Source organism: Phragmites australis, chromosome 12 (genome assembly GCF_958298935.1).
Source record: "Phragmites australis chromosome 12, lpPhrAust1.1, whole genome shotgun sequence".
In the NCBI taxonomy this organism is placed as follows: domain Eukaryota; kingdom Viridiplantae; phylum Streptophyta; class Magnoliopsida; order Poales; family Poaceae; genus Phragmites; species Phragmites australis.
In genome coordinates, this window is record NC_084932.1 from 501,032 (window position 1) to 528,747 (window position 27,716).

General features: G+C 44.8%; 1 protein-coding gene across 1 annotated transcript; it reads left to right on the plus strand.

The window, feature by feature from the left end:
- The first annotated feature begins 17,310 nt into the window (after nucleotides 1-17,310).
- On the plus strand, nucleotides 17,311-27,160 carry LOC133886807 (clathrin heavy chain 1-like). The gene is made up of 29 exons (XM_062326652.1): nucleotides 17,311-17,443; nucleotides 17,532-17,736; nucleotides 18,431-18,519; nucleotides 18,614-18,820; nucleotides 19,072-19,170; nucleotides 19,259-19,367; nucleotides 19,559-19,638; nucleotides 19,722-19,949; nucleotides 20,025-20,090; nucleotides 20,596-20,712; nucleotides 21,150-21,347; nucleotides 21,467-21,583; nucleotides 21,667-21,726; nucleotides 21,850-21,936; nucleotides 22,039-22,122; nucleotides 22,216-22,350; nucleotides 22,429-22,491; nucleotides 22,568-22,672; nucleotides 22,775-22,887; nucleotides 22,968-23,220; nucleotides 23,317-23,453; nucleotides 23,542-23,820; nucleotides 23,923-24,925; nucleotides 25,019-25,504; nucleotides 25,600-25,770; nucleotides 25,852-26,037; nucleotides 26,232-26,354; nucleotides 26,435-26,545; nucleotides 26,636-27,160. Exons 1-29 carry the CDS (start codon nucleotides 17,399-17,401, stop codon nucleotides 26,810-26,812), a joined length of 5,133 nt encoding a protein of 1,710 aa, XP_062182636.1. The 5' UTR covers nucleotides 17,311-17,398; the 3' UTR covers nucleotides 26,813-27,160.
- Nucleotides 27,161-27,716: the final 556 nt, after the last annotated feature.

A 27,716-nucleotide genomic window follows, 5' to 3' on the forward strand; every position in this document is an offset into this window, starting at 1 on the left:
CTCAACACTCCTCACGCAGCTACAAAGCAAGGAATTAGAATTACTCCGTTGAGAGATTGAGATGCTGATGGGCCCACCTGTCAGTCACTCATACATCGTACACTCCTCATAATTAATTCTAGGTATTTTCTCAAACTGGTTGTTTAGCACAACTCGTAAATAAATCTTCATGCATTTGTGGTTTGTAAATACATTTATATTGTGGAGATAGATTACCTGAAATGATGGAAGGAAATATCGATATATTTTTTTGACCAGGCTAATGCCCGCAAGTGCATCCTAAGTTGGTTCCATTCATACACCGCACATCACTAATTAAAAAACTATATTTAATTAGTTGCTTTCCTCATTAGTCAAACTATCCTGATTAGGCATCGCACGCGTAGCAACTTTTAGCAGCGGTGCGTAACTAACGCCAACTAAACAAACTACTCGTCTGTTTTGCTACTAGCTCCCCTCTCTCTCTTAGATCATCTCCAACGGAGACCCGGAAAACAACCTGCATCCCTGTTCATGTGATTTTGCTGATCAACGTCGCCCGAACAGCAGTCTAACGGAGACGGTACCCTGAGGTACAGTGACACGGCATCGCTTTTTTCTAGGACAGGAGCGGCTTCTTTGCCGACGAATTTGAGATCCGCATTATTGTTCTCTGAGTATACATGTGGGCTCGAACGAAGGAGTAAAGTAATAAAAGATAGGAAATATGGTAGATGTTGGAGATGAAAAAAATAAGAGATACTATAATAGTATTAGGAGATGCTGTAATAGTATTATGAGAGATTGATTTTTAAAGTATCTATTGAAAATAGCCTTAATACTTCAATCAATTTTACAAGACGCCCTCTCAAAAAAAATTACAATGTGTTACCATTTGTATTTCCCTATGGTTTTATAGAGCAAATTTCCGTAATTTACAAAAACATGAGCAAATTACCGCAATTTATAAAAGCAAATCCATAAGACATAAAGAGCAAATTTGGATAATTTTATAAGCAAATCAGTATCAACTCGGGAAGCAAGTTTTTTCTAATTTACTAGCATATCCATACATATTCATATGGCAAATTTTGTTCCAATTTATAGGTAAAATTCATGCTAACTCAGAGAGGAAATTTATATACAAACTCAGAAGCAAATTTGTTCAGTTTACAAGCAAATTAGTACCAACTTAGAAATCAAGTTTTTTCTAATTTAAAAGCATATCCATAAATATTCAGAGAGAAAATTTGTTCCACTTTACATGCAAAATCCATGCTAACTCAAAGAGGAAATTCATATGCAAACTCAGAAGCAATTTATTTAGTTTACAAGCAAATTAGTACCAACTCAGAAGCAAATATGTTTAGTTCAAAAGCAAATTAGTACCAACTCAGAAGCAAATTTGTTTAGTTTACAAACAAATCAGTACCTCTGAGCTGAGCTATTTCCATTTTCTAATTGAACGAACGATGCATCGAGCAAGCAAGCCAACGGCGTTGCGTACCGCAATGTCCTACCAAGGCCAGCTCCTCTCATTCCTTTTGTGGCCAGAAATAAGCGGTTCTGTTGCACAGTTCCGCCCCGCCATAAGCTCTCGATCTCCATGCGGTGATCTGCGCGTATCCGCTGCAGACATTGAGGCTGTGCCCTGGAACTGCGTGCTCGGCCGGCCGGCTACTTCATCCGTGGACTTTGGAGTCGACTTTCTCTTCGATTCTTTTTCCGTCGCTCCGAGAGGCAAAACAAAATCGAGCACTCCACTTTCCGGCTGATTGAATGAAGAGAAAAAGGCAAGGGAAGGCCTCATGGTGCTCGATTTGAGATCGATTTGGGCAGATAGTTGCTCGATTTAAGCCAGGTGACCCAGATCTAGTGTCGTCGTCGTTGCCCTCCACTGCGACCTCGAGCTGTCGAGCGCCACTGCACCAACACCGCCATATCTCGGTGGGAGGAGAGGGGATGGTACAATGGCGTGGGGATGAGGAAACAAACGGAGGGTGGAGGCGATGCAAAAGAGATGAGAGGAAGGGGGAGAGGTGATGGGGAGGGGTGATTGGGCCTTATCCTCTATTTTGCATCTGCCTTTACTCATTTGGCATCCTGTGACTCCAGATGTTGTGCGATCAGGAGCGCACAAGCACGCACGCTCGAAACCAAGTCTTTACCTTTTTTAAAATTCGCTCCATAGGTTCAGGCCCCTCGTGAGGTAATAGTCATACATCCTGTGTATTCTTATTCCTCCTCCCTTATTTATAGAAGATATCCCCTTTATATTCCAGGGGGGAGAAGTCTTACAAGTAGGCCCAACAAGAAGACCCATGTCTGTCCCAGAGAACCGATATAAGCAATCATTACAAGCCTACATTTGTTGTGCCTACCCTGGATCCTTGCGACGACCGTCCCGTCCATCGGTCGCACCCCCGTTTGTCGCGCTCTAAGCGTCCGGCCTGCCCTGTCCTATCGCAGGCTTCCCACTCGCGTCTGTTGTGCCCCCTGTCATGTCTGCACGCTTGTCCCGCAACAATTAATGTATACGGGATGGGATAAGGTAACTATGCGCCGACCATATCGCCTCAGCCGGAGTGGACTGCCTGGGGAAGGAAAACAGTTGGAGTAGCGGCATTAAATGAGGTTTGACTGCCTAGATGAGTATCTGCCCCATGATCAGTAAGGACTGGTTGCGGGGAACCCTGTTTGCTTCGACTAGTAGCGCGAGGGTCATAGGTCAAAAACGAAAGTGGGTATTGCCCAAGGCTAACCATTGCGGGCCATCCTGGTAGGGGACCCCTGTATTCTTTACATCGACAATAGCCTCTAAGCTCCCTCGCGGATGTGATGATCTGAGTTGTTTTTCATCATGTTGAGGTCGGGCCTAGTCATACCACTCGGACATTGGGTGGACAAAAGCTTTGCCTAGGGAGTGGTCGGCGACATGGCCCACCACCGTGTCTGGCTTGATAAACCTCATCCCGAGGGGAGGTTAACCGTCAGAGAGAGAGAGAGAGAGAGAGAGAGAGAGAGGTCGTGGAGGGAGAGAAACCTTGACGGCTGTCGGTTTTCGAGGTGGTGGGACCAAGCCAACCTTAGAAATCAAAAGGCAGAAATCCCGAAAACCCCTTCGCACTCCAAGCTTCTACGCCAAAGCCCAGCGCCTCCAACCACATCCCGTCTTTCCAGCGAAAACCACTGTTGAGCTCCCATAGCGCCGCGCACCGGAAAGGAGCCTAACTTCCCCAAATCAAAGTGCACTGTCACGAAGCTGAAGCAGATGTACGAGAATCGCCTGCTTCCGCGCCGCCTGTCTTCGGGATATCGCCCTAGGGGGATGTCTCGGCTCCCCGCCAGGGGGAGATTGTGATCTTCGCCTCGTTCTTCCTAGCGGCTCTCGTCCCCTCCTTCTCTGAGTTCTTCCTCACAGTCATCTCCTTGTACGATATCTGCCACCTTCACCTCAACCCAAACTCCATCATCATGTTGAGAATTTTTGCTCACATGTGTGAAAACTTAATAGGGATCGAGCCATGCCTTGATCTCTTCCTGTTTCTCTACATGGTCCGGGCCAGCCCGGGCCGACCACTGGGAGCTGCGGCTTTCATCTCCGTGGCGTGATGAGAGCTCATATCTGGAGATGAACCTCAAATCTTCGTGGTCAGGCTGGAGGGACAAATGGTTCTACCTCACAACTGACGACTCCCTGGACAACCTCTACATGCTAGAGGCGCCGGCACGTCTTGCGTAGAGTTGGGGGAGCTCCCCCAAGCCGACCACCGAACCGCTGCTCCTTGCCGGCTGGGTCAAGATGCTTGTGGAAGTCGGCCTGTCGGGGTCAGACGTCGTCCGCGACTTCATCAAACACCGGCTGTGTCCCCTGCCATGAAGAGCCCACTCGACATATTCGTATACCAGGAGTGATGATGACACCCAGGAGAGCTCCGTGGGTAACATCACAGCCGTCTTTCTGTCATTATCTGTTGGTCGAGCGGTGTCTTATTCCCTTTGATCAGATCTTCCCGACGAGGGTCAGGTCGCTGATGACGGCGACCGCCATGAAGGGTGGCCCTCCGTGTGTCCCTCTGTGTCAGCTCCCCCTGTCGGAGAGGGCTCGTATGAGACTGGTATGTTTAGCATTTTTTTCAAAATTTTCTGCTCGAGCCTTTTCCTAGGTCATGGTCTCATGGCCAAAGAGTCCGTGGCGGCCCCTGGCTTTCTTGCTCTGGTAAGCCGCTTCCCCACTTCTGTTCGTAGGCTGGTCGAAGAGAAGGAAGCAGTGGCTAGTAGGTGTGCCGAGCTGGAAAAGCAGTTGGCCCAAGAAAGGGAGGCTGGGCGCCTGCTGCAGGAAAGGTGTGGCGAGCTCCATAGGGAGAAGGCCGCGCTTTCCGCCAAATACTCCGCGCTTTCCACTTAGCACTCCCAACTCAAGGAGGACGAACGCACCACCCTCCGCATTGTCCAGGACACCTTCAAGGCGCTGGCGGATACCCTGGGGAGCCTTAGGTTGGGAGCCACCAAGCCGAAGGACAACCGCACAGCCCAGGCTTGGGCCTACGCTATTAGGGTCCTGGCGGAAAAAAATTATGAGCTCCCAACCACCCTGGCTATGAGGGGTGCCAAGGACGTGGTGCAGGCGGTGAGGTCGTCTGCAGAGTACATTTTTTGGTACTACCATAGTCGCGACCCCCATTTCAACCTGGACCTTATCCGGGAGGGAGCCATGGTCGCCGGGCCCGAAGCTGAGGAGAGGCTGCAGCGGGAGTGCCAAGGAGTGGTGGACCACATGACTTCTGTCTTCCGAGTGGAGGCCACCGAGGAGTAAAAATTTGATTCTAACTTTTGTCCTGTAATATATTCGAATGAAGCCTCCCGTTTTTGTTCTCTAATGAATTTGTGTTGTTGTGATCGTAGAGTTCCCGGTGTGTCCGAACCATCCGTCCGTAACGAGCCCCCACCTACGCCGACCAGCCCTCGAGCTCTTGCCGAGCCCCTAATCCATCCTCCCAATGATCCTGCCGACCGACGTATTTTGGAGGCGGTGGCCGAACGTGAGCTGGGGCTTGTGGTCGAGTGAGCGAGTATGCCGAGCGTCTGTTAAGGTGTGTTATTCCGACCACTTGAGCCACGTGTTGGTCCCAGGTTACCCATGCAAGGCTCGACCAGCCGACTCATGTGTGTCTTATGACCCGTTTCTTGACCAGCCTGCCAGGAGGAGCTACTCGCGGTGTGGAGGGAACTAGAGCGGGTGACCCGGGAATGCTTCCTGCAAAGAGAGGACTTCTGCGACCGCCTTCGCCGTTGTAGGGAGGATTTGTCGGTGGTGCAAAAAGACCTAGAGCATCTGTGCAAGGAGATCGACGAGCGGCGAGTGAGATTCTATGACCATCTTAGCCGGTCCTTTACCCCCTTCGACTCCCTACTTCAGTTTGCCGGTGTTCAGGTTCGTCCGACACCTGGGAACACCATGACCGATCATATTGAGTGGCTTCTGGCGGCCTTTGAGGAGGCAGGTGGCCTCGAACAAAGGATTCGCGAGGCCGTCGGTGACCACCATTTTGAGATTAGGGTCTCCGACGCCTACCTTGCCCTCGCCTGCTTCCGCGCCCGCTTACCTGACCTGGACCTCTTGCCGGTAGTCGGTGCTGGTTTTGAAGGCACTCGGATGACCTTGGAGGAGCTCGGTGCCCGTGCCGATTCTTTTTTGTATGATGTTCGTTCCTGCCTTTGGACTATCCGGTTCGACCCACTTAGGGGTATTTTTGGGTCCTAGGAGTATTGTCTAGAGGTCGTATAGAGCCAGTCCCGGGTCTCATTCAAGTGGTTTCTTTGCAACGAAGGATACTTGTCTTTATGTGGATTTTTGCCTATGCTTGGGCGGCGAGCAGCCCCCGAGTGCTCGTAATGCCTAGGGAAGATCGCGTCGACCCGCTCGCTAGTTAGGTCCCGGCACTAAGAATGACCTTTAGACCGGCAAGTCTTTCGGTGTCGCCCAACGCTCGACCCGAGTTAAGGCTTGTGGTCGTTAATCCTTGGGCGCAATCCCCCTAGCAGCGTGCGAGCGGTCAATTTTGGATCTCGTCCCATCAATCATGAGTGAGTGGGCTAAATAGACATGGCTGCAAGAAAACAAAACACGTATCCTAATAGTTCTAGCCCCCAACTGTCTGGTCGGCGGAAGAAGCTGCCGACCAGGTGGTCAAGTTCTTGAAACAAAAATGCTTATAATTTGGTGGGAGATCACGTTGGTCCGGGAAGTCTTGTAACACAGAAAGCTTGGTTTTTAGGATTTGAAAACATTTACAAGTCATGTCCAAGCTCGTCCGGAAGGTCCTGCAAAATAGAAAAATTGGCTCGTCATCGAGCAGTCTTATACACAAGGTCGGCATTTCGCGGGTTGTGTAATTTGCGATCGACCACCCTGGCAAACTTGACCCCGTCAGGCCAGGGAACTGTAGGTCGCTTTGGATCAACCCTCCCTCCCTGGGAGGAGGCTATTACAACCTACCCAGCCTTGGACTGAACCTAGGTCGAGGTTGCCCATGACCAATGCTCTTCCCACGCCTAGTGGTCGCGGCGGCGCCTAAGGCCTTGTTGGGACCGGGCTGCTCGAGCCTTAAAGCACGTTCGCGGAACTTTTTGCCTTAGTTTTTATCTTCGTCCCCACCTAGACACTGGTCAGGCCTAGATGGCTGGCCGTTCGAGGCGGCAACGTGCGAATCCTAACTGGCGAATCGAGTTTCGTTGTTTCATTTTATGTGACTTGGACTGCCAAGTCACACTACCAGCGCTCGTATGGACCTTAATCGGTGTTGTGGCGGTGATCTCCTTAACGGGCTCGGGTTCGATCCACTTTGTGGACTTGTCAACTGTCATGCGTAGGAAATTAAAACTGCTTGGGCTTTAGGGAATGGTCCCACGGTGTCGAGCCCCCAGACAGCGAAAGGCTGAGAGAGTGGTATGATTCGCTGTGTCTGTGCTGGTAGGTTGGTATTTTAGTCATGGTACTGGCACGACCCACACCGTTTCACTTGCTCGCAAGCATCCTGGAGAGCGGTAGGAGGTTTGGCCTCCACGTATACCTCCGAGGATGTTAGGGAATGTTGTGCTCCCCCCATCCTGAGCAATATATTTCAGTAAGAAGTCATTGTTGCCTTGGTAGCAGAGGCGTCCCTCTACCCAGGAGGATTCTCGCGGTCTGCCCGCGTGACCCTTTTTGCTGACACATCATCGTCAGGGTCTGCTTGATTCTGAAGGTAGTCCAAAATCCGATCCATCCAGGTTGTACCCGAACCGAGAAGGGCGACCACATGATGGCCACCCGAGGTTGACGGCACTGAGGGAAGTGTTGCCTCCAAAGGTGTTGCCTCTGGTGTTCCGTTTTCCAGCGGAGCATCCCTTCCACATTGGTCTGAGACCGTGGTGGGTGGTCATGTGGATCTTTTTCCCAAAGACTTCGATCGGGGCAGGTTCACAAGAAGCGGTCGGACGGGCCAGCCCATCGGCCAAGGAAGTAGTCCTGGCAAGGGATGTGCATGACTTCCTGGTCAATAGTGTGCACTCTAGCTTTCTTAATTCGGAGTGGTATGTCGCCATCATTTGGTCTGAGCACTGGAAACCCTTTGGCATTAGGGTCACACCCAGTAGCGAGTCCCTCATCGCTAGTAGGTGTTACACCCTCAGCACGGGTGATTCTCGCATTCCATGTAAGAGGCCCTTGTACTCTGCAATGCTATTATTAATTGAAAAAACATAATTGAACCATGTACCTGACGATGCAGGGTCCTGTGCTCGTTCGTGGTCGGTGGAAACGTGTCTCGCTTTAGGGACCAGTACTGTGCCTATGGCGCCTTGAAATCTTACAAGGTAGGGCAAAGATTCTCCCTTCCTATCGATGGGTGGTCAGTACCGGGGGAGGAGAGAGTTACCTTTCTGAGGTCCTGGTCTCCAGCGGGGAGTGGTTGTTACCTATGTTAGAAGTGCAAAGTGCGGAGCCCTCGTCCATCCTTGAGTTGAACATGCTCGAAGAAACAACACCCCCGGTTAGTTTATGGGTACTCTTTTACCTGATCGGGTCATACCTGGCTGATGGTATCGATTTGCGCTATAGGGCTAGGTGTTGACTGTCCCGACATGGTGAGCGCTCCTTAGGGTGGGGCTGTCGTTGATGAGGCTAGTTCCCCTGAGAGTTGCGGTCCGTGAGCCCCCGTCAGCTCCTTGAATATGGATTCCTCTGCAGCTCTTCATTGAACCTTGAGGCCTTCGGATCCCGATCAAATGTGCTGACTCTGGAACATATCGGGTTTGTCTAGGTCGTATCCCATGAAGAACACCTCGCAGTGACTCGGATCCTCCGAGTGGGACTCGTCGGTCATTGGGGATTCGAACATGGATAGTGTCGGAGGGTAAACTCCTCAAGCGAGAATCTAGAGGGACCCCCTTTGAGATTCACCCGGGAGGATGATTCTGAATCCGCTTCGTAGGTGAAATAAATGGAAGTAAACGATGATGAGGGTGGAGGTGGAATGATCGGATGCAGGAAGTAGTAAATGCTCAGGGGATTTTTAGACAGGTTCGGGCCGCACTAAGCATAACACCCTACTCCTATGTGTATGCTATAAATGCTCTGAGAATGTTTCTCTGAGTATCTGCTGAGTTACAAGAATATTTGTCTAGTCTAGAGCTTCGTGCTCCTTATTCTTCGGCTGATCTATGCTTCGGTGTTCGTCCCCTGTTGTCTTCAGCTTGAACTTAGCCCGATCTGGTCCGTCTTTCTCCGGGGAGCCCGCCTCGCCTATATACCTGCCAGGGCGGTAGCGTGCCCAGAAAGGATGGCACGAGTTCCAAGACGCCATAAATAGAAAGCAACCATCATGGACTGCTGCGCGAGGTGACGGGGAGGGTTGAAAACGCGCCCCCGTCCGATCTTGTTCGTCATCATACCGTTTTTCAACGGGCGCCGCGGGGAGGGCCCACCGGGCAGCCACCGAGTAGCCTGGCGTGTCCGCCCGGTCAGAGCAAGCCTGACACAGCAGGGCAGCAGGCGATGCGCCTTGGGCTTCGCGATGTTATCCCGAGGCTCGCCGGATGACGCGCGATGGGACCCATGCATTAAATGTCCCTACGCCTCCCTGCCAGGCCGTGGTAGGGACTGACAGTAGGCGTGGGGGGAGCAGTTGGAAGTGACAGGCCACGCGCCCTCTTAAATGCAGCATCAGGCCTTTCGCCAGTCGATACCTCACCGCTGGGCCTCTGTGGGGCCACCGGCGAAGGACTTCTCAGGCCATCGGGGAACCGAGTGCTCGGGGGCCACTGTTCGCAGCCCTGAGCACTCTCTCCCAGATATGCCCTTTCTTGGTCCTCGGGGAACCGAGTGCTCGGGAGCCACTGTTCACGGTCCCGAGCACTCTCTCCCGGAACTGACTGTTCGGGTCCTCGGGGAACCGAGTGCTCGGGGGGCCACTGTTCACAGCCCCAGGCACTCTCTCCCGGAACTAGGCTGTTCGGGTCCTCAGGGAACCGAGTGCTCGGGGGCCACTGTTCGCGGCCCCGGGCACTCTCTCCCGGAACTAGGTTTTTTTATCATCGGAGAACTTGGGTGCTCGGGGGCCACTGTCCGGAGCCCCGAGCACTTTCTTTCCGGCACTTGATCTTCTCGGGTCATCGGGGGGGGGGGGGGGTCATCGGGGAACCCGGGCACTCGGGAACCACCGTTCGTGTCCCCGAGCACCCTCTCTCGGGACTTGGTCTTCTCGGACCTCGGGGAGGTAACGCCCGAGGGAGGGCACCACGTATCACTCTGCTGTTCCGGCCTCGGGACTCGGGGACCCCTGGTTCCTGTGTCACCGACAGATAGCCAACAAGAAATTAATGGCACTTACCAGAACTCGAAAATGCGCCCCCTACCTGGCGCTGAATGTCGAGGGTAAATCTCTGACAGTGATTTTGGAGTATGCTGGACAGTGGGTACGTGGATGGTGTTTTAGCAAACGGGTGTGCTTATGGAATGTGTGTGTGTTTACTGCTCAAGAACACCAAAGTTATCTAGGTTCAGACCCCTCGTGGGGTAATAGCCCTACATCCTGTGTATTCTTCTTTCTCCTCCATTTTTTACAAAAGATATCCCCCTTTACATTCCATGGGGAACAAGTCTTACAAGTGGGCCCAACAAGAAGACCAATGCCTGTCCTAGAGAAACGATATAAGCAATTATTACAAACCTACATTCGTTGTGCCTGTCCTGGGTCCCTACGATGACCATCCCGTCCATCGATCGCACCCCCGTTTGTCGCGCCCGAAGCGCCCGGCTTGTCCTATCCTGTCGTAGGCTTCCCACGTGCGCCTACTGTACCCCCTGTCACGTCTGTGCGCCCGTTCCGCAACAATTAATGTCTGCGGGACGGAATTAGGTAACTCTGCACCGACCATGCCGCCTCAACCGAAGTGGACTGCATGGGGAAGAAAAACGGTGTGAGTAGCTGCATTAAATGAGATTTGACTGGCCTAGATGAATACCTGTCTTGGTCGTGGTCGCGCGGGGGTTATGGGTTAAAAAATGAAAGTGGGTATTGCCCAAGGCTAACCGTTGCAGGCCATCTCGATGGGAGGCTCCTATATTCTTTACATCGATAAGGCCCACGATACAAATCGATGCATAATTTTACATCAAATAAATAAACAAATATCGACAAATTTACATCGATTCAAATTTTCCAAAAAGTAACTACTCCGTGATGCCGTTTTGACCACTTTTTACACAACTAACATTTTTTACTGAATGAATGTGCATTATTTTTCAAATTAACGTATACAAAAGTTAAATTAAAAAAACAAATTTTCAAGCGATGGGGCTAACCGCCCCCTGAGAGGGCGGTAAGGGGTGGGCCCTACTCGTCCTCTGAAAGGGCTTGTCACACCCGGTTTTAACGGACAAAACCAGATGCGGCTTATGTGTGCCCAGGATGTTCAACACACATAAGGACGTCACAGGTGAAGTAACAAAAGCAATACTTTTATTAAATAAACGTTAAACTCTTACAGCAATTGACATATATTGTCTTCTATGAAGATATCTGCAGCGGAACAGAAGCACTGGTGCCCAACAACACCGCAGGCAACTGACCGGGAGACACGCGCCTAGAACGTCACAACTTCGTCTTGATAGTCTTCAATATCTTCACTCACTGAGCAGCAGCATACATATCGCATGGTATAGGGAAAATAGCAAGTGTGAGCACATAGAGTACTCAGCAAGTGGGGGAAAGTAATGATATGCAGGCTTATATCAAGAATAGGCTAACACAAGGGTTTATTTGCGTAAATGCGAGTAATGAAAACATATTTGGACTCAAAAGCATTAAGCAATTATTAAGTGAATGTAACACATACAGTCCAACACGCAGCATACAAGGCTCCCCACCCTGCATACCACAACTGTCTTGTGCTCCCCGCACTAAGACCAAGACCACAACATCTAGTACTCCCTGTACCAGAATCAAAACCAAATCATCTGGTACTCCCTGTACCAGAACCATAACCACAACCAAACTCATAACCACAACCCACTAATCATGTGAGGATCCAAGTCTCTCATATCCGTGAGCACGGCTGTTATAACAGTTTTACACTCTGCAGAGGTTGTCCAACTTTACCCACGAGTCAGTGAATTCCATGTTGCCGTGTTCGCGAAACACTTAACACACGCCAGTGGTGTGCCGCCAAGAATCACTGTATGACACTTTCCACTAACCAGAGACTAATCCAGTGCATGTCTGCCCACTAGGTTTCACCGCCAGGCTTTACGCAAGCAACAGCTCCTACCCAGAAGCCCCCTTTTGTGCTGACCCAACACACACTGGACAGACTCTAATCAGTATGTCACACTTTACCCATATCAGCCTCGTGGTTGGTACGTTACTTCTTGGGTTGTCGCTCCACGAACCGGTCCTTACTTAGGTTACTTGAGCAAACACTAAACCAACATCATAACCGTGATAACCATCAAAACCACTTTGCTCAAGGCCTAAGGTTCCATGTTGCTAAACCATTACCATATTAATCATCATTACTGCATATGTTCATTAGTCAAAATTATGACACTTCCCAATATCCCAAAAGCATGGCTAAGCAATCTATCCACAAAGACACCTAACCATAAACCATCTAGGTTCCAAGGGATGATAAGGGAAAATCTAGGGAAAACCCTAACATAGGTGACTACCCATCATATTGACACTGCATGCAATTTTTTAAAACAAAACATTTAAAAACATAGGTTCAATATGATCAAGGACACTTGCCTTTTTCCCAATGCTGCTCAGTGTTATCAAAATCTTGGTCTTGAAGTCCCTCGAACTGCTCTGGAACGTTATCGACTAATCGCGAGAACTACCGACAAACAACACAAAGGAAAACACTAAGAACAACATACCAAACATCATCAAAACACTTTAAAAATACTATGGTTGGATAGGGATGATTTTAGAAATATTTAGACGCAAGGATCGCCTAAATCGGAGTTAAGATAAAAATAGAACAGCTTTTGGGATATGGATTAGACTGAAAAGAAAGACTAATTTACTGGAGTTATCTTTCTATGGAAAAAAAGTTTATTGTGCAATCATTGCGCTAGGCTTGACAACGTCATTGCGCAAGATTCAAGAAGTTTATGGTAGACTAGACTTCACTGACTAGGCTAAGGAGAATGATGTGACTCTGACTTGGCATGCTATGCAAGTACCATCTTGGATTAAAGAAGGATATGCTAAGATCTAGTATCGACCATCTATGATGGATCAAAAAGGCTGAAGGTTATGCTTCTAGGTTAAGGATACTACTGGTGACTATATGTAGTGGTGGTGGTTCGGGTTTTGTCGGAGATGGCGATCGGGCATGTGGCCACAAACATCAATGTCGGCTTCAGTGGTGTTTCAGTGAAACGAGGGGAGCATAGCATAGAACGCGGAAAGACTAACTCAGTGGTATGGTTGGTTTTGGAAGGGGTCATCCGAGGTAGCGGCAAAACAGCGATGACTGCTTCTAGGTTTGGTGGTGACCGCGAACAAATGCAGGAACGAAGACACTCGCGTTCCAGGAGATTGGCTATGAAATTTGAGAAACCGTTTGAACAAGGATGTTCATATAACCCGGGAACACAATGCTATGGCATGGGTTTTGGTAGATCATCCACTAAGAGCAAGAACGATCAGCATAGATGAAACGGGTGATGGCTGCGACATGCTGTGGTTGGCAATGGTGTCCTGGTCGTGTCGCTGCACAAACGGGGATGGGCTCCTAGGGTAACGTAGAAGACTCCATGGGACACGTCGTGACACGGTTGGTGCATCCATACGGCTTTCGGGTTGACGGGGAACGCGAATGCAAATCCAGTGCGCGTGCTGAACACGTGCAGAAACCGGACAGCGGGTATGTCAACCTTGATTGCGGTAGTTTGGCTAATCTACTGGCCAAACGGGTTGGTGAGGGCGTGGGGAACATCATGGGGCATGCACCGGTGAAAGGGCTTGGTGATTTGACCTCTGATCGGTCGGGAACATCAATGCCAATCAGCTACAGCGTGGCTGTTTTGCTGCTGTTCGCGACGGTGACGACCATAGCGGCATAGATCGGGCTTTGATCGGGGCTAGGGCTTTACTAGGGACTTAGTATGATGCTAAAACAGTAGTAAGGGAGGAGAAGAAGAGGTTCTCACGTTGCTTTGGTCGTCGAGGAAGAAGAATTCGCGGAGAAGACGACGTAGCGCATCACGGGCGGCGGCGGCGGCGACTCCGGCGAACGGCGGCGCTCCGGCGACTCACGGACAGAGCAGCAGCGACTTCTAGGGCTTGGGGACATGAAATAGATGTAAGAGAGGGCGTGCAACTCATATATATAGGGCTAGGGACGGCTGGATGAGGTAGAGTCCAAACCGAACACGAGTTGGATTCGAGTTCGAGTCGGTTACGGTTTCCTTTTTCGCAGCTCTGTATTGCGAGGATGATATCTCCGTCGTCCGGACTCCAAATTGGACGTTTCTTGATTCTAAATTGTAGTACTCGAAAAGATATACAACTTTGGTAGTCATTGGAACTTCTGAAAACGTCATCTTGATTTCCAAAAATGCGCCACAAGATAAACTGTCTCAACTCGGACTTCTCTGCGCAGCACTGATTTCGGGGGCCATAACTCCCAGCTCTATTATCCAAAAGGTGACTTCCATAGGTTCAAATCGAAGCTCTCGATGAGACCTACAACTTTGGTATTGTCAAGATTTGCATTTGAGGCCGTTTTGAACTCCAAAACGTCACGCGAAGATGAGACTGTCCAGGAGTCCGCGAAAATTTACTGATTTCGTGGATCCTTTGTTGGGCCATCTAGAAGACTTGGCTAAGGGTTTGGACTTGAGCAAGATTGAGCCCAAAGACACTTTAGACATATTTAGGGTTTAGAAAAGAAACTTTTGCAGAGAAATTTGAATAGGATTTGAATTTGAATTGAGTTTGGAGTGAATTTGAGAGAAACGAAAAGATAAGGTTGAACAAGAATAGGAGTAGATAAGAAATTTGAATTAGGATTTGGGTAGAATTTGAGAAAGAGGAGTGATTGGCTTTTAACAAAGATTTGAATAAGATTTGATTTGACCTGGAGAAGGATCAGGTATGATCAAAGATTGAATAGATGTTGAATTCAAAGATTTTGAATTCCAACCATTAAGATCCTTAACTTATTCACTACTGAGTTTTGTAAAAACCTTTTCAAAATCTTTTTCACTCAAAACACCAAAGAGAAAGAAAAGAAAAAGGAACTCTAATGCATTTACCTGGCTCCTAGCAAAACTCAGCATGCAATGCACACAAAATAATAACCTATATTGATTGATTGATTAAAAAAAAATAGGTTTTAAACCTATACTACTAGTGAAGCTATTCAATACTCTTGGAAAATTTTAGAAATTTGAGAAATCTGAAAATCAGGGTGTTACAGGGCTGCAACCATTTCAGGGGTGGTAGACGCCTTTTTATACAAATCTTATCATCAGAAGTCTATTTATTTAAATATTAGTGATAAAACTTTCAGAGGGCGCTAGACGCCTATTTATACAAATCTTATCATCATAAATCTATTTATTTAAATATTAGTTATAAAAAATATAAGAATAAAAAACTCTACAAACATGCCTTCTTATTAATTATTATGCTGAGTGTTACACCTTGTCGTTGGTTGTGTCGATCAATAGCCATGTTTTCTTGTAGTACTTTTGAATGTAGGTATTCCAAATACACCCCCAAATGGTTGTTGTCTTGTTGCAAACAATTAAGTATCAAACTGAGGATATATACTTATTCTTATATATTCTATAAACATCTTATATCTACAGGGGGTATACGATAATCTTGCATATCTTACTCGATCTGGTGTATATCGTAACCACCACGAAGGAATATATGAAGATAAAATACAAGAAATGTACTCGTATAGAATAAGGAAGCTATCTCTTATTCGGGAAATATCCCCTATATATCCATGAGATCAACAAATTAGAAAGATTGTGTCTGGAGGAGTCCGAGTAGGATACGTTCAAGTTACCCAACTATAGAAGGATGAGAGAAATCTGTAATACCCAAGCCCATTAATATTTGACTCTGAATACCATATGCAACACCCTGCCTACAAAATCTGCTTATAACCCAGCCTCCGCATGGGGCGGGCTCACGTGCGCATAACACCTCTCGTACACTTTCATCATCGCATTGTATAAAAGGGTTAACCCGGATGTGCTATGTAGAATACAAATGCTTATAAGTTAGTCCGAACCTATTTAAACTACAAAACTGGTACTAAACTCACTACACCGGAACACTTAGGCTACACAGCCGAAACCAGAACACTAATAGGCCGGGTATTACAAAATCTGTCTAGTTTCTTGGGATTAGATCCATAAACCTCCTATTACAAACTCTGATCCTAAGAATAATCAAAGCAAGACATGATATATGTATAATTATTATCCACTCAGAGCTTGAACCTATATAAATACCGTGTCCCTCCTTGTAATATATGGTCATATATGTATCCCTATATTTATATTACAAATATTGATAGTCGTATACAATTCCTCATTAAAACCTGGGAGCAATATACTCACATTGTCATATATAACAACAAAAGACTAAGGGTGTTATGGAAGAAAGAACATTGCTCTAGTAACTAGTATGCTTTAGTTCATTTTGAACCATAATTCTCACTTTCCAGCTATGAGATAAGGAATATCTAAACCATAGCTTATTATAACGCTAACCTACTCAAGTGGAATACTTTTCTCTCACGAGTGAGATATGCAAAAATGATTACTCATATATTCCTTTGTTTACCATTTGTCCTTTTAAGCCATATACAATCTATGGATCACAATAATTGCACCATGATATCGTGACTCATTGTTGCTAGGTCATTATGAAATACTGTACCCTTTTGCATATTAACGAATAAGTGATTCATAATCATGTATTCATCCTTAGCTCAATAATAAAGGGTTTATGGGATTCTTGAAAATCTAGAATAAAACTATCTGACATGTACATAGTGGGGCTTAGTTTGTGATAGTTAGCCATAAAACACGGTTGCTATGCCGTTGGGTGTATGAGATTTCTAAAAATCTAGAATAAAACCATTTGACATATACATAGTGGGGCTCAGTTTGTGGTAGTTAGCCACCAAACACGGTTGCCATGCAGTTGGAACAACCATTGGTTGGCATAGCCTAGTTAGCATAATTACAAGGTGATATATCATCCACATGCTACTCCCTTCCTTTCTTTCTCGTATGATGACCATGTCAATTACCTAGGAGGCATATTTTGCGAAAGGCTACGGATAAACAACCCAACAAACAAAAATGAAAGAAACGAACAAATAAAAAAGTACTTCTCTTACACTATAGACTAATGTGTTCCTACCAACATATTTCACCACTCCTATCCATCTAGCTCGATCCGGCACACTCCTTTACACCATTATTGTTAAGTTCGAATCCATGAAAAAAACACAAAGTGACTTATGATGTTGAAAGACTCTAGCATTATAAAGAGCTAAGTAAAAGGCAAACATTATCATTAGGTTAAAATAAAAATGTCAAAGTGCCGTGTAAATTATCAACTAGGTAGTAAGTGATAAGATATGATACCATTAGAATTGAGATATATGTATACATTTTGACCTGTTTGTGTTTTTTTTAATTCATTTGTCCTTAAACTCATAATAAAGTTAAAAAAGACAGGGCACCAAGGACTAATTAGTAAAAGAGCACCATATACTGTAATACTGTATTATAATTGCCCTCTCCTTTTGTCTTCGCTTCTCTTCTCCAGATCCGATCTCTCCCGACTCGAGACCGAGAGAGATCCCGCCCCGCCCCGCCCCGCCCCTCGCCATGGCGGCGGCCAACGCCCCCATCGCCATGCGCGAGGCTCTCACGGTAATACTCGCATCTCTTCCCCTTCTCGCATCTGCAGATCTCTCCGCTTCGGTTTCACTCATCGCCTCCCGGTGGCTGTTTGCTGCAGCTGACGAGCCTGGGCATCGCGCCCCAGTTCGTCACCTTCACCCATGTCACCATGGAGTCGGAGAAGTACATCTGCGTCCGCGAGACCTCCCCGCAGAACAGCGTCGTCATCGTCGACATGGCCATGCCCATGCAGCCACTCCGACGACCCATCACCGCCGACTCCGCGCTCATGAACCCCAACACCAGAATCCTCGCACTCAAAGGTTCCCCACCTACCGCTCCTAGATCTACTGTGTTACTCATTCGCTCAACTCCACTCCACCGGGATCTCATGCCCCAGAGGCTCAAATTGGGATCTCTAAGATTTCAGCGGCGATCTATTCTTTGGTTCCTTACTATTCTCCCCTTGTTAGTTTAGTTTGAGGCATCTGAATTTGTACAAATGATGCCACTTTAATTGAACATAACATGGTCATGGGATAAAAGGAACATTATAGTTCTAACGGTTGCTTGACACGACTTGTTTAAAATATGTTCCTGTTAAAGATAGCGCTTTGCTGTTAATTTGCCGATTGTTTTGGTTCATTTAGTTGCGACAGAATGGAACTCCAACTTAGAATTTGGTTCAGTTACTCCATTTCCATACATAACATACTTGCTTACTGGCATCAGATTGACGCCAATACCAGCAATTGCAAATAAGGTGATAATGGCATGAAATAATGCTCGTAAAATCAAAATTATTCCAAGTGTAGCCATTTTGGTTCAAATGACTAATTCAGACATTGTCAGCAAGGATCTTACTAGCTATTATTGCCTTCATAAAAGATCTAGGGAGCTGCCTTCTCCAAACATTCTTATATCAAGCACTGCTTGCTTTCTATTTCAAACTCTATGTTGATTGTTGAGTACCCTGTAGTTTGCAATGACATAAATCTTTGCTGATTTTTTTTGCAGCTCAAATATCTGGAACAACACAGGATCACCTTCAAATATTTAATATCGAGGCTAAAACGAAAATAAAGTCTCATCAGATGCCAGAGCAGGTAAAAAAAGTCTTTCAAATGTTCTTCCACCTTTTTTTATTTAAATACTCGATAAGAATTTCTTGAGATACATAACTTTACTTTTCAATTGCAGGTTGTGTTTTGGAAATGGATCACTCCTAAGCTGTTGGGTTTAGTAACACAAACATCAGTTTATCATTGGTCAATTGAAGGTGATTCTGAACCTGCCAAGATGTTTGATAGGACAGCTAATTTGGCAAATAATCAAATCATCAACTATCGATGTGACCCATCGGAGAAGTGGCTTGTTCTTATTGGAATCGCACCTGGTGCTCCAGAGGTACACTCTTACAGAATTGGTTTTTGCAAGTATCATCATAATAGACAGATCACTGATCAATGTGATTTAATAGGCATATGCTACTCTTGTATCTCCTACTTCTAATGTCTGCTCTAATCCTCTTATGATTTGGAACATTGTGTCCGTAAAACTCATTTTTTTCAAACTAGGAGTAGTTTCTGTAGGGAGTAGTTGTATAATACTTTCTTATATCTACTCATATTGGCATACCCTCCTTTTCACGCTATCAGAGGCCACAACTGGTGAAGGGAAATATGCAACTTTTTTCTGTTGATCAGCAGCGTAGCCAAGCACTCGAAGCCCATGCAGCATCTTTTGCAACATTTAAGGTACACTAAGTTACTTTGTGTCGCTTATATTCTTGTTTTGTTTCTAACATTAGTTATTTAACAATTTTGCTTTTTGTCACCTATCCAGGTTGTTGGTAACGAGAACCCGTCAACACTTATCTGTTTTGCCTCAAAGACAATTAATGCTGGACAGATCACTTCAAAGTTACATGTTATTGAATTGGGTGCCCAGCCAGGTCTGAATTTGAAAATTCTCAAACTTGTTTTTGATTCTTTTCAGTGCCACATTCAAATTTCCAATAGTGCAATCAAGTACACAACTGCCTCTTTTTCTCTCGCCCTGTTTCCCCCCCTTGTAAACTTCTTTTCTTGTTTACATTTTAGTCCACTGTTGTCACCTTTGTTGTTACCAATCGTTTTATTGCAGGGAAGCCTGGATTTTCTAAGAAGCAAGCCGACCTCTTCTTTCCACCAGATTTCCAGGATGATTTTCCTGTGGCGATGCAGGTGATCATCTTAGGTGCAAAATTATTCACTGTTAGAATTTCACATGATGGATCTAATATGTTTCCATTTCATTTTTACTACAGATCTCACAAAAGTATGGCCTTGTCTATGTAATTACAAAGCTTGGCCTTTTGTTTGTATATGACTTGGAAACTGCTGCAGCAGTTTACAGAAATAGAATCAGCCCAGATCCTATTTTCTTGACAGCAGAATCCTCCACAACAGGTGGTTTTTATGCCATCAACAGGAGAGGGCAGGTTTTACATGCCACAGTTAATGATGCAACCATTGTGCCTTTTGTCAGTGGTCAAGTATGATCTCCTACACCTCTGGACTTCCTTTCCCGATCTGTAAGATAATTTGTTTAACACAATTTTGGCATGCAGTTAAACAACCTTGAGCTCGCTGTGAATCTTGCCAAGAGAGCTAATCTTCCTGGTGCAGAGAACTTGGTAAGCTACTATGTTGGCAGAACTTTATTGGCTGTTACTTATGCCCATATTTTTTTAATTTCTTTGTTGTACCAGTTTTGGACTGACTAGTGACTAGTAACCTATTTTATCCTGTAAACCACTGTTACTTGCTAGATCACTGAACTATATCTCCCTAATTTATTAGTATGGTGCATCTTATCAAACTGTTTGCTTGATCATTTCTTATCACAGCTTTTACTCCCAGGTTAGTTTATAGTTAGAAACATCACATACTTGACAAATAGGCTGATATGGCACTAGCTGTTTTCACCTGTAGCTTCTTGTGACAGGGTAATCTGTCAATGGCACTGCTACAGGAGTACTTATTGCTTTTGCTGCTTGTACTTTAGTGGTTCACACAAACACCTCATGCATCATTATCCTTGCAGTCATGCAAATTTTGATGCTCTATACTGGTGTGGAAGTTACAGAATCTGTGTAGTTGGATTTAGTTTTCTTGATATTCTGAATTGTATATTTGCAGGTTGTGCAAAGATTCCAGGAACTGTTTGCACAAACAAAATACAAAGAAGCAGCTGAGCTGGCTGCAGAATCTCCTCAGGGCCTCCTGAGAACACCTGAGACTGTTGCCAAATTTCAGGTGAGTTTCTTGTTCTTTTGCCTAGGAAGCTATTAACGTTTATGTACCTTCTTTTCTCTGGCACCACCTTTGTTCATTCTCAATGTGCCAACCATTCTTGTTGGTACCAACTGTGTGGAATTATGAAGTGTGCTTGATATGTTGGTTGTACATATTAATCCGACTCTTACATAGTAAATTCAGCAAAGTGACTGCTGTCCTAGAATGTTGATAAAATTGTGGGGCTCTGTTAATTTGGTTTTGTGTATTGTAAAAGAGAAACCTGTGGTTACTGGTCATTCCTTGGAGTATTATTGGATACAACTGAAAAGTACTATAATTAAAATCTCATTTACTCTCCATATCTCAGGACTAATTTACACATATACCATTAATCCTCATTTCATGTAGGTTCCTTTGCTTAACTGAATTGTTGTTGGTATTGCTTAAAATTGCAGAGTGTTCCTGTGCAAGCTGGGCAAACACCCCCATTATTGCAGTACTTTGGTACATTGCTAACTCGAGGGAAGCTCAATGCCTTCGAGTCTCTTGAGCTATCTCGACTTGTTGTCAATCAGAACAAAAAGAACCTTCTGGAAAATTGGTTGGCAGAAGACAAGCTGGAGTGCAGTGAAGAACTTGGAGATCTTGTCAAGGTAAGACATGTGTTGTGCTGTGTTTATTGATTGCATGGATTTTACTGTGCTTATCAAATTGCATTCACTGTTTTATGTCTGGATTGTCCACTAATCATTTCGTGTACCATTTGATGTAGACTGTGGACAATGATCTTGCACTGAAAATATACATAAAGGCTAGGGCGACCCCTAAAGTTGTTGCTGCTTTTGCTGAAAGGAGAGAGTTTGACAAGATACTTATATATTCAAAGCAGGTATGTTTTTTTTGGTTTTGTTGAAATTTTGACCTGAGTTTAGCTTTGAAATGTACTGTTGACCTAAAACTTTTGGTTTCCAGGTTGGGTACACTCCAGATTATCTCTTCCTCCTCCAGACCATCTTACGCACGGATCCACAGGTAATTGGTTGTTTAAACAAAATTGGGCTTAGATGGGACATTTGGTACTTCTTTGTTGGGTTCTTTAATCTTTTTTGATCTCTGCCTCACTGTCTATCCTCTATCCTATATCTTCTTTACCAGGGTGCTGTGAACTTTGCTCTCATGATGTCACAAATGGAGGGAGGTTGTCCAATAGATTATAATACTATAACTGATCTCTTCCTTCAGGTATCCTAAATTCTTTGTGGTCTAGCAACATTCATTTTGGCCTTCCTAGTCTTTACTATGAAATTAGGTTGCATGCCATGGCTTATATGCTTGTGTTAACAGAGAAACTTGATACGAGAGGCAACAGCTTTTCTGTTGGATGTTTTGAAACCTAACTTGCCAGAGCATGCTTTTCTTCAAACCAAGGTTAGCATTTGTTTTCCCCTTCTAACAAGAGTGGTTACCCTAGACCTGTACATTGTTTCATTGCTCAGCGGCTTTTGTCTGAATGCATTTTAGGTTTTGGAGATCAACTTAGTGACGTACCCAAACGTTGCTGATGCCATTCTTGCTAATGGTATGTTCAGTCATTACGACCGCCCTCGTATTGCTCAGCTGTGTGAAAAGGCTGGCTTGTACCTGCGAGCCCTCCAGGTCAGTACCTTTGCATTGGTGCGGTTAATTATTTCTCTTTGCTTTTCTGTGTAACTAATATTATATGTTGTGATGCAGCATTACGCAGAGTTACCTGACATCAAGCGTGTCATTGTAAATACCCATGCCATTGAGCCACAGGTTTGTATTGTAGTCTTCAGTTATGTTAAAAATATGTTCTGTTATTGTTTTGTCCATTAACAACTTTCTTGCACAGGCACTTGTTGAGTTCTTTGGCACCCTTTCAATTGAGTGGGCATTAGAGTGCATGAAGGACCTTCTACTGGTCAATCTGAGGGGAAATCTTCAAATAGTTGTGCAGGTAATCCTGCTCAGTTTCATGTAACCTTTCTTTTCTTTTCCTCTATCACTTCTTTCTTCCTTATTGGTTCTAATTATTGTGAAATCTGTGGCACATCTGCAGGCTGCGAAAGAATACTCGGATCAGCTAGGAGTTGACGCTTGTATAAAACTATTTGAGCAGTTCAAATCTTACGAGGGCCTTTACTTTTTCTTGGGATCCTATCTGAGCTCCAGGTAGTTACTCCTGGTGTTGATAATTTTCAAACACCTTTTTTCTGAATGTAACACACCTTATATTTCTTTGCATGCAATAGTGAGGACCCAGATATCCATTTCAAATACATAGAAGCAGCTGCAAGGACTGGACAGATCAAAGAAGTTGAACGCGTAACCAGAGAGTCTAACTTTTATGATGCTGAGAAGACAAAGAACTTTTTGATGGAAGCAAAACTACCTGATGCCCGCCCACTGATTAATGTTTGTGACCGCTTTGGTTTTGTTCCAGATCTAACTCACTATCTGTATACGAACAATATGCTTCGGTATATCGAAGGTTATGTACAGAAAGTATGTACCTCATTGAACTCAGTGTTATTTTGGGTGTCATTCTTCACATAGTATGTTGAGCATGAGAATGCTTATTTCTTTTTCTCTGGTTTGTAGGTGAATCCTGGAAATGCTCCCTTGGTAGTGGGGCAACTACTCGATGACGAGTGCCCTGAAGATTTCATCAAGGGTTTGATTCTCTCTGTTCGTTCTCTCCTTCCTGTTGAGCCACTAGTTGACGAATGCGAGAAGAGGTTCAATTCCCTTATTCCTCCAGTCTGCAGTCACATGATTCACATCCCCCTTTTTCTGTTGGTCTCATTTGTTTAATATGTTAACCAGGAACCGCCTACGGTTGCTCACACAGTTCTTGGAGCATTTAGTGAGCGAGGGTAGCCAAGATGTGCATGTCCATAATGCTCTTGGGAAAATCATCATTGACAGCAACAATAATCCAGAGCATTTCCTTACCACCAACCCATTTTATGACTCTCGTGTAGTGGGTAAATACTGTGAAAAGCGGGATCCTACACTTGCTGTTGTTGCTTACAGACGTGGGCAGTGTGATGATGAGCTTATTAATGTCACTAACAAAAACTCACTGTTCAAGCTGCAAGCTAGGTGTGTAATTATTTTTGTTCTTCTGATGCCTTGTGTTTCTTCTAAATCTTTATATCCATCGAGTGATGCTTACATGTTCATATTACATTTTTGAAATGTCAGATATGTGGTTGAAAGAATGGATGGTGATCTGTGGGATAAAGTTCTTCAGCCCGAAAATGAATATAGGAGGCAACTCATTGACCAAGTGGTTTCTACTGCATTGCCTGAGAGCAAGAGCCCTGAGCAAGTGTCTGCTGCTGTCAAGGCTTTCATGACAGCCGACCTCCCTCATGAACTGATTGAGCTTCTCGAAAAGATTGTCCTTCAGAATTCCGCGTTCAGTGGAAACTTCAATCTGCAGAACCTGCTCATCTTGACCGCCATCAAGGCGGATCCATCCAGAGTCATGGACTATGTTAACAGATTGGACAACTTTGATGGGCCTGCCGTTGGAGAAGTTGCTGTTGAAGCACAACTGTACGAGGAGGCTTTTGCTATATTCAAGAAGTTCAACTTAAATGTGCAGGCTGTCAATGTTCTCTTGGATAACATCCGAAGCATAGAAAGAGCTGAAGAGTTTGCATTCCGTGTTGAAGAAGATGCTGTTTGGAGCCAGGTTGCTAAGGCCCAGTTACGTGAAGGTTTAGTCAGCGAGGCAATTGAGTCCTTCATTCGTGCAGATGATGCAGCACATTTCCTTGATGTCATCCGTGCTGCTGAGGAAGCCAATGTGTACAATGATTTAGTTAAGTACCTTCTGATGGTAAGGCAAAAGGCAAGAGAGCCCAAAGTTGATGGAGAACTCATCTTTGCATATGCCAAGATTGATAGACTCAGTGACATTGAAGAATTCATTCTTATGCCAAATGTTGCCAACCTCCAAAATGTTGGTGACCGTCTGTATGATGAAGAACTATATGAAGCTGCAAAGATAATCTATGCCTTCATCTCAAACTGGGCTAAGCTGGCTGTTACCCTGGTTAAGCTGAAGCAGTTCCAAGGTGCTGTGGATGCTGCTCGCAAGGCTAACAGCGCTAAAACATGGAAGGAGGTCTGCTTTGCATGTGTTGACGCTGAGGAGTTCCGTCTTGCGCAGATATGTGGTCTCAATATTATTGTCCAGGTATATAAGCTGGAGCAACATATTTGATATTTGTTCTAGTTTCTGATAAAGCTTTTGAATCTTTTCCTTTCTGATATACCTTCTTTTGTCTAGGTTGATGACTTGGAAGAAGTGAGTGAATACTACCAAAATAGAGGATGCTTCAGTGAACTTATCTCTCTCATGGAGAGTGGTCTTGGGCTTGAACGTGCACACATGGGCATCTTTACAGAATTGGGAGTTCTGTATGCTAGATACCGCACTGAGAAGCTAATGGAACACATCAAACTTTTCTCCACCCGTCTCAACATTCCTAAGCTTATCCGGGCTTGTGATGAGCAACAACACTGGAAAGAACTTACCTACCTATACATACAGTATGATGAATTTGACAATGCTGCCACCACTATCATGAACCATTCTCCAGATGCATGGGATCATATGCAGTTCAAGGATGTTTGTGTTAAAATTGCAAATGTTGAGCTATATTACAAGGCAGTGCACTTCTATTTGCAAGAGCACCCAGATCTCATCAATGATATGCTAAATGTGCTTGCGCTTCGTTTAGATCATACCAGAGTTGTAGACATAATGCGCAAGGTTTGTATCTTAATGAAAACTTAATTTCCTTTATGCACTTGGAATCTCAGTTCCAAATTCCATTTCAAAATATTCTTTTGTTGCTCTTTGAGCAGGCTGGTCAGTTGCATCTTGTGAAGCCGTATATGGTTGCAGTTCAGAGTAACAATGTCACTGCTGTGAATGAAGCGTTGAATGAGCTTTATGTTGAAGAGGAAGACTACGAGAGACTCCGTGAATCAGTTGATATGCACGATAACTTTGATCAGATAAGTCTTGCCCAGAAGGTAAAAATAAACTAGATAAATGTGCAATGCTTGTTGTTTTGGCTTTTAATTGTATAACCTGTGAGTGCATATCTTGAGCAGCTTGAGAAGCATGAATTGCTTGAGATGAGGAGGATTGCTGCCTACATTTACAAGAAGGCTGGCAGATGGAAGCAATCCATTGCTCTATCGAAGAAAGACAACATGTACAAGGATTGCATGGAGACATGCTCACAGTCTGGTGACCGTGAGCTGTCAGAGGACTTGCTTGTCTATTTTATCGAGCAGGTTTGTTTTAAACCCATTCTATGGCAACATCACTGTGATGTGTTTTTCTTGATGAATTGGGTGATGACTGATGATATGGGACCTAGCGATAAGCCAATTCAACATAGACAAAAAAATCTAGCAGTACTGCAGTAGTAATTGCCTGCTTGGTATTGCATTTCTGCGTAGTAAACATATCCAAACATATAATGCAGGGGAAGAAAGAATGCTTTGCTTCTTGCCTCTTCATTTGTTATGACTTGATTCGGCCGGATGTTGCTCTTGAGCTTGCATGGGTGAACAACATGGTGGACTTTGCTTTCCCATATCTGTTGCAGGTATATAATCTCTGTCCATATCTTTGCCTACTTTCATTTACGCACAGTTTTCTATAATAACATTCCTGCTGTGTATGCAGTTGGTTCGTGAATACACCAGCAAGGTCGATGATTTAGTGAAGGACAAGATTGAGTCACAAAAAGAAGAAAGAGCCAAAGAGAACGAGGAAAAAGATCTTGTTGCTCAGCAGGTAATCTAAAGTGCACGCACCTCTTTTGTTTCATTAACCAATCATTCATGCTTAAGCAGCTGGGATGACAAGTTGCTTTCTGTTGTGCAGAACATGTACGCGCAATTGCTTCCTCTTGCCTTGCCCGCTCCACCGATGCCTGGTATGAGCGGTCCTCCACCTCCCATGGGTGGAATGGGCATGCCTCCAATGGGTGGAATGGGTATGCCTCCAATGGGTCCTGGACCAATGCCAGCATTTGGGATGCCTCCAATGGGAAGCTACTAATTTGAGATGCTAGATGATTCAGACATTTCAGTTTAAGCGGATGAAGTTCCGGAGGCATCTTTGGAGTTGTAGATGATTTGTTGTTTCAATTAATATTCTTTTTGGTACCAGGACAATTTTGGAGTAAAATCTCAAGCCGAGTTTGAGATTGTGGTTGCTATATATTACGATCGGATAGTATCATGATGATTAAGCTCAGCGTGAGCTGTGCAAAGCTGGTACCATTTGTATAGTTGGTGACAATATTGTTGACATTTTACTTGTACACTTAATCACCTCAGCGTTGCTGTTGTCATGTATGCTATTTACCTCTTTACGCTAAAATTTTTAGTGGTTTGTTTTTGTTTACATGAATGGCTTGAACAACACGAGTATTTGATACTTTTGTTTGTGTTGATTGTCTCATTTTTTGCGTTTTGTTTTACCCTGAATCAGCTGGTTCGAGTTTATACTTGTACCTCAAATCGTACGGGTCTTGATTTTAGTTCTTACCAGTGTTACCCGCATACGATAAACACGGTGTTGGAATCTGATTCAGGTTTAGATGTATGATTTAGTAAAGAAAATTTAGATATACGAAATATAATTTGAAATTTGATACACTTAGATTTGAGTATCTGATTCGGTAAAAAATTAGACATGATGTCTAGGTAAACACTGGTTCTTATTCTTTTATCGTCTATTTTCTATTTTTCTGTAAGTTTAGAGTGTAATAAATGATTCCATTACTTTTGTAATGGAAAATGGGTGCCCCGTGTTCTAAAAAAAAACTAGGGAACAAGTATTTGTTGACGAAAGAAGGAACAAAGTACTTATTTGTTGGCAAAAAAATGTATGCTATTTACCTCTTCAGTTAATTTTTTTTTTGTTTGTCTTTGTTTACATGAATGCTTTGCTTGAACAA

Coding starts and splice junctions, on each gene's coding strand:
- LOC133886807 (XM_062326652.1), top strand. CDS start 17,399: ATGGCGGCGGCCAACGCCCCCATCGCCATGCGCGAGGCTCTCACG. Junction 19,368..19,558: donor TGAATTGGGTGCCCAGCCAG/GTCTGAATTTGA, acceptor GTTTTATTGCAG/GGAAGCCTGGATTTTCTAAG. Junction 23,221..23,316: donor TCGAAGGTTATGTACAGAAA/GTATGTACCTCA, acceptor TCTGGTTTGTAG/GTGAATCCTGGAAATGCTCC.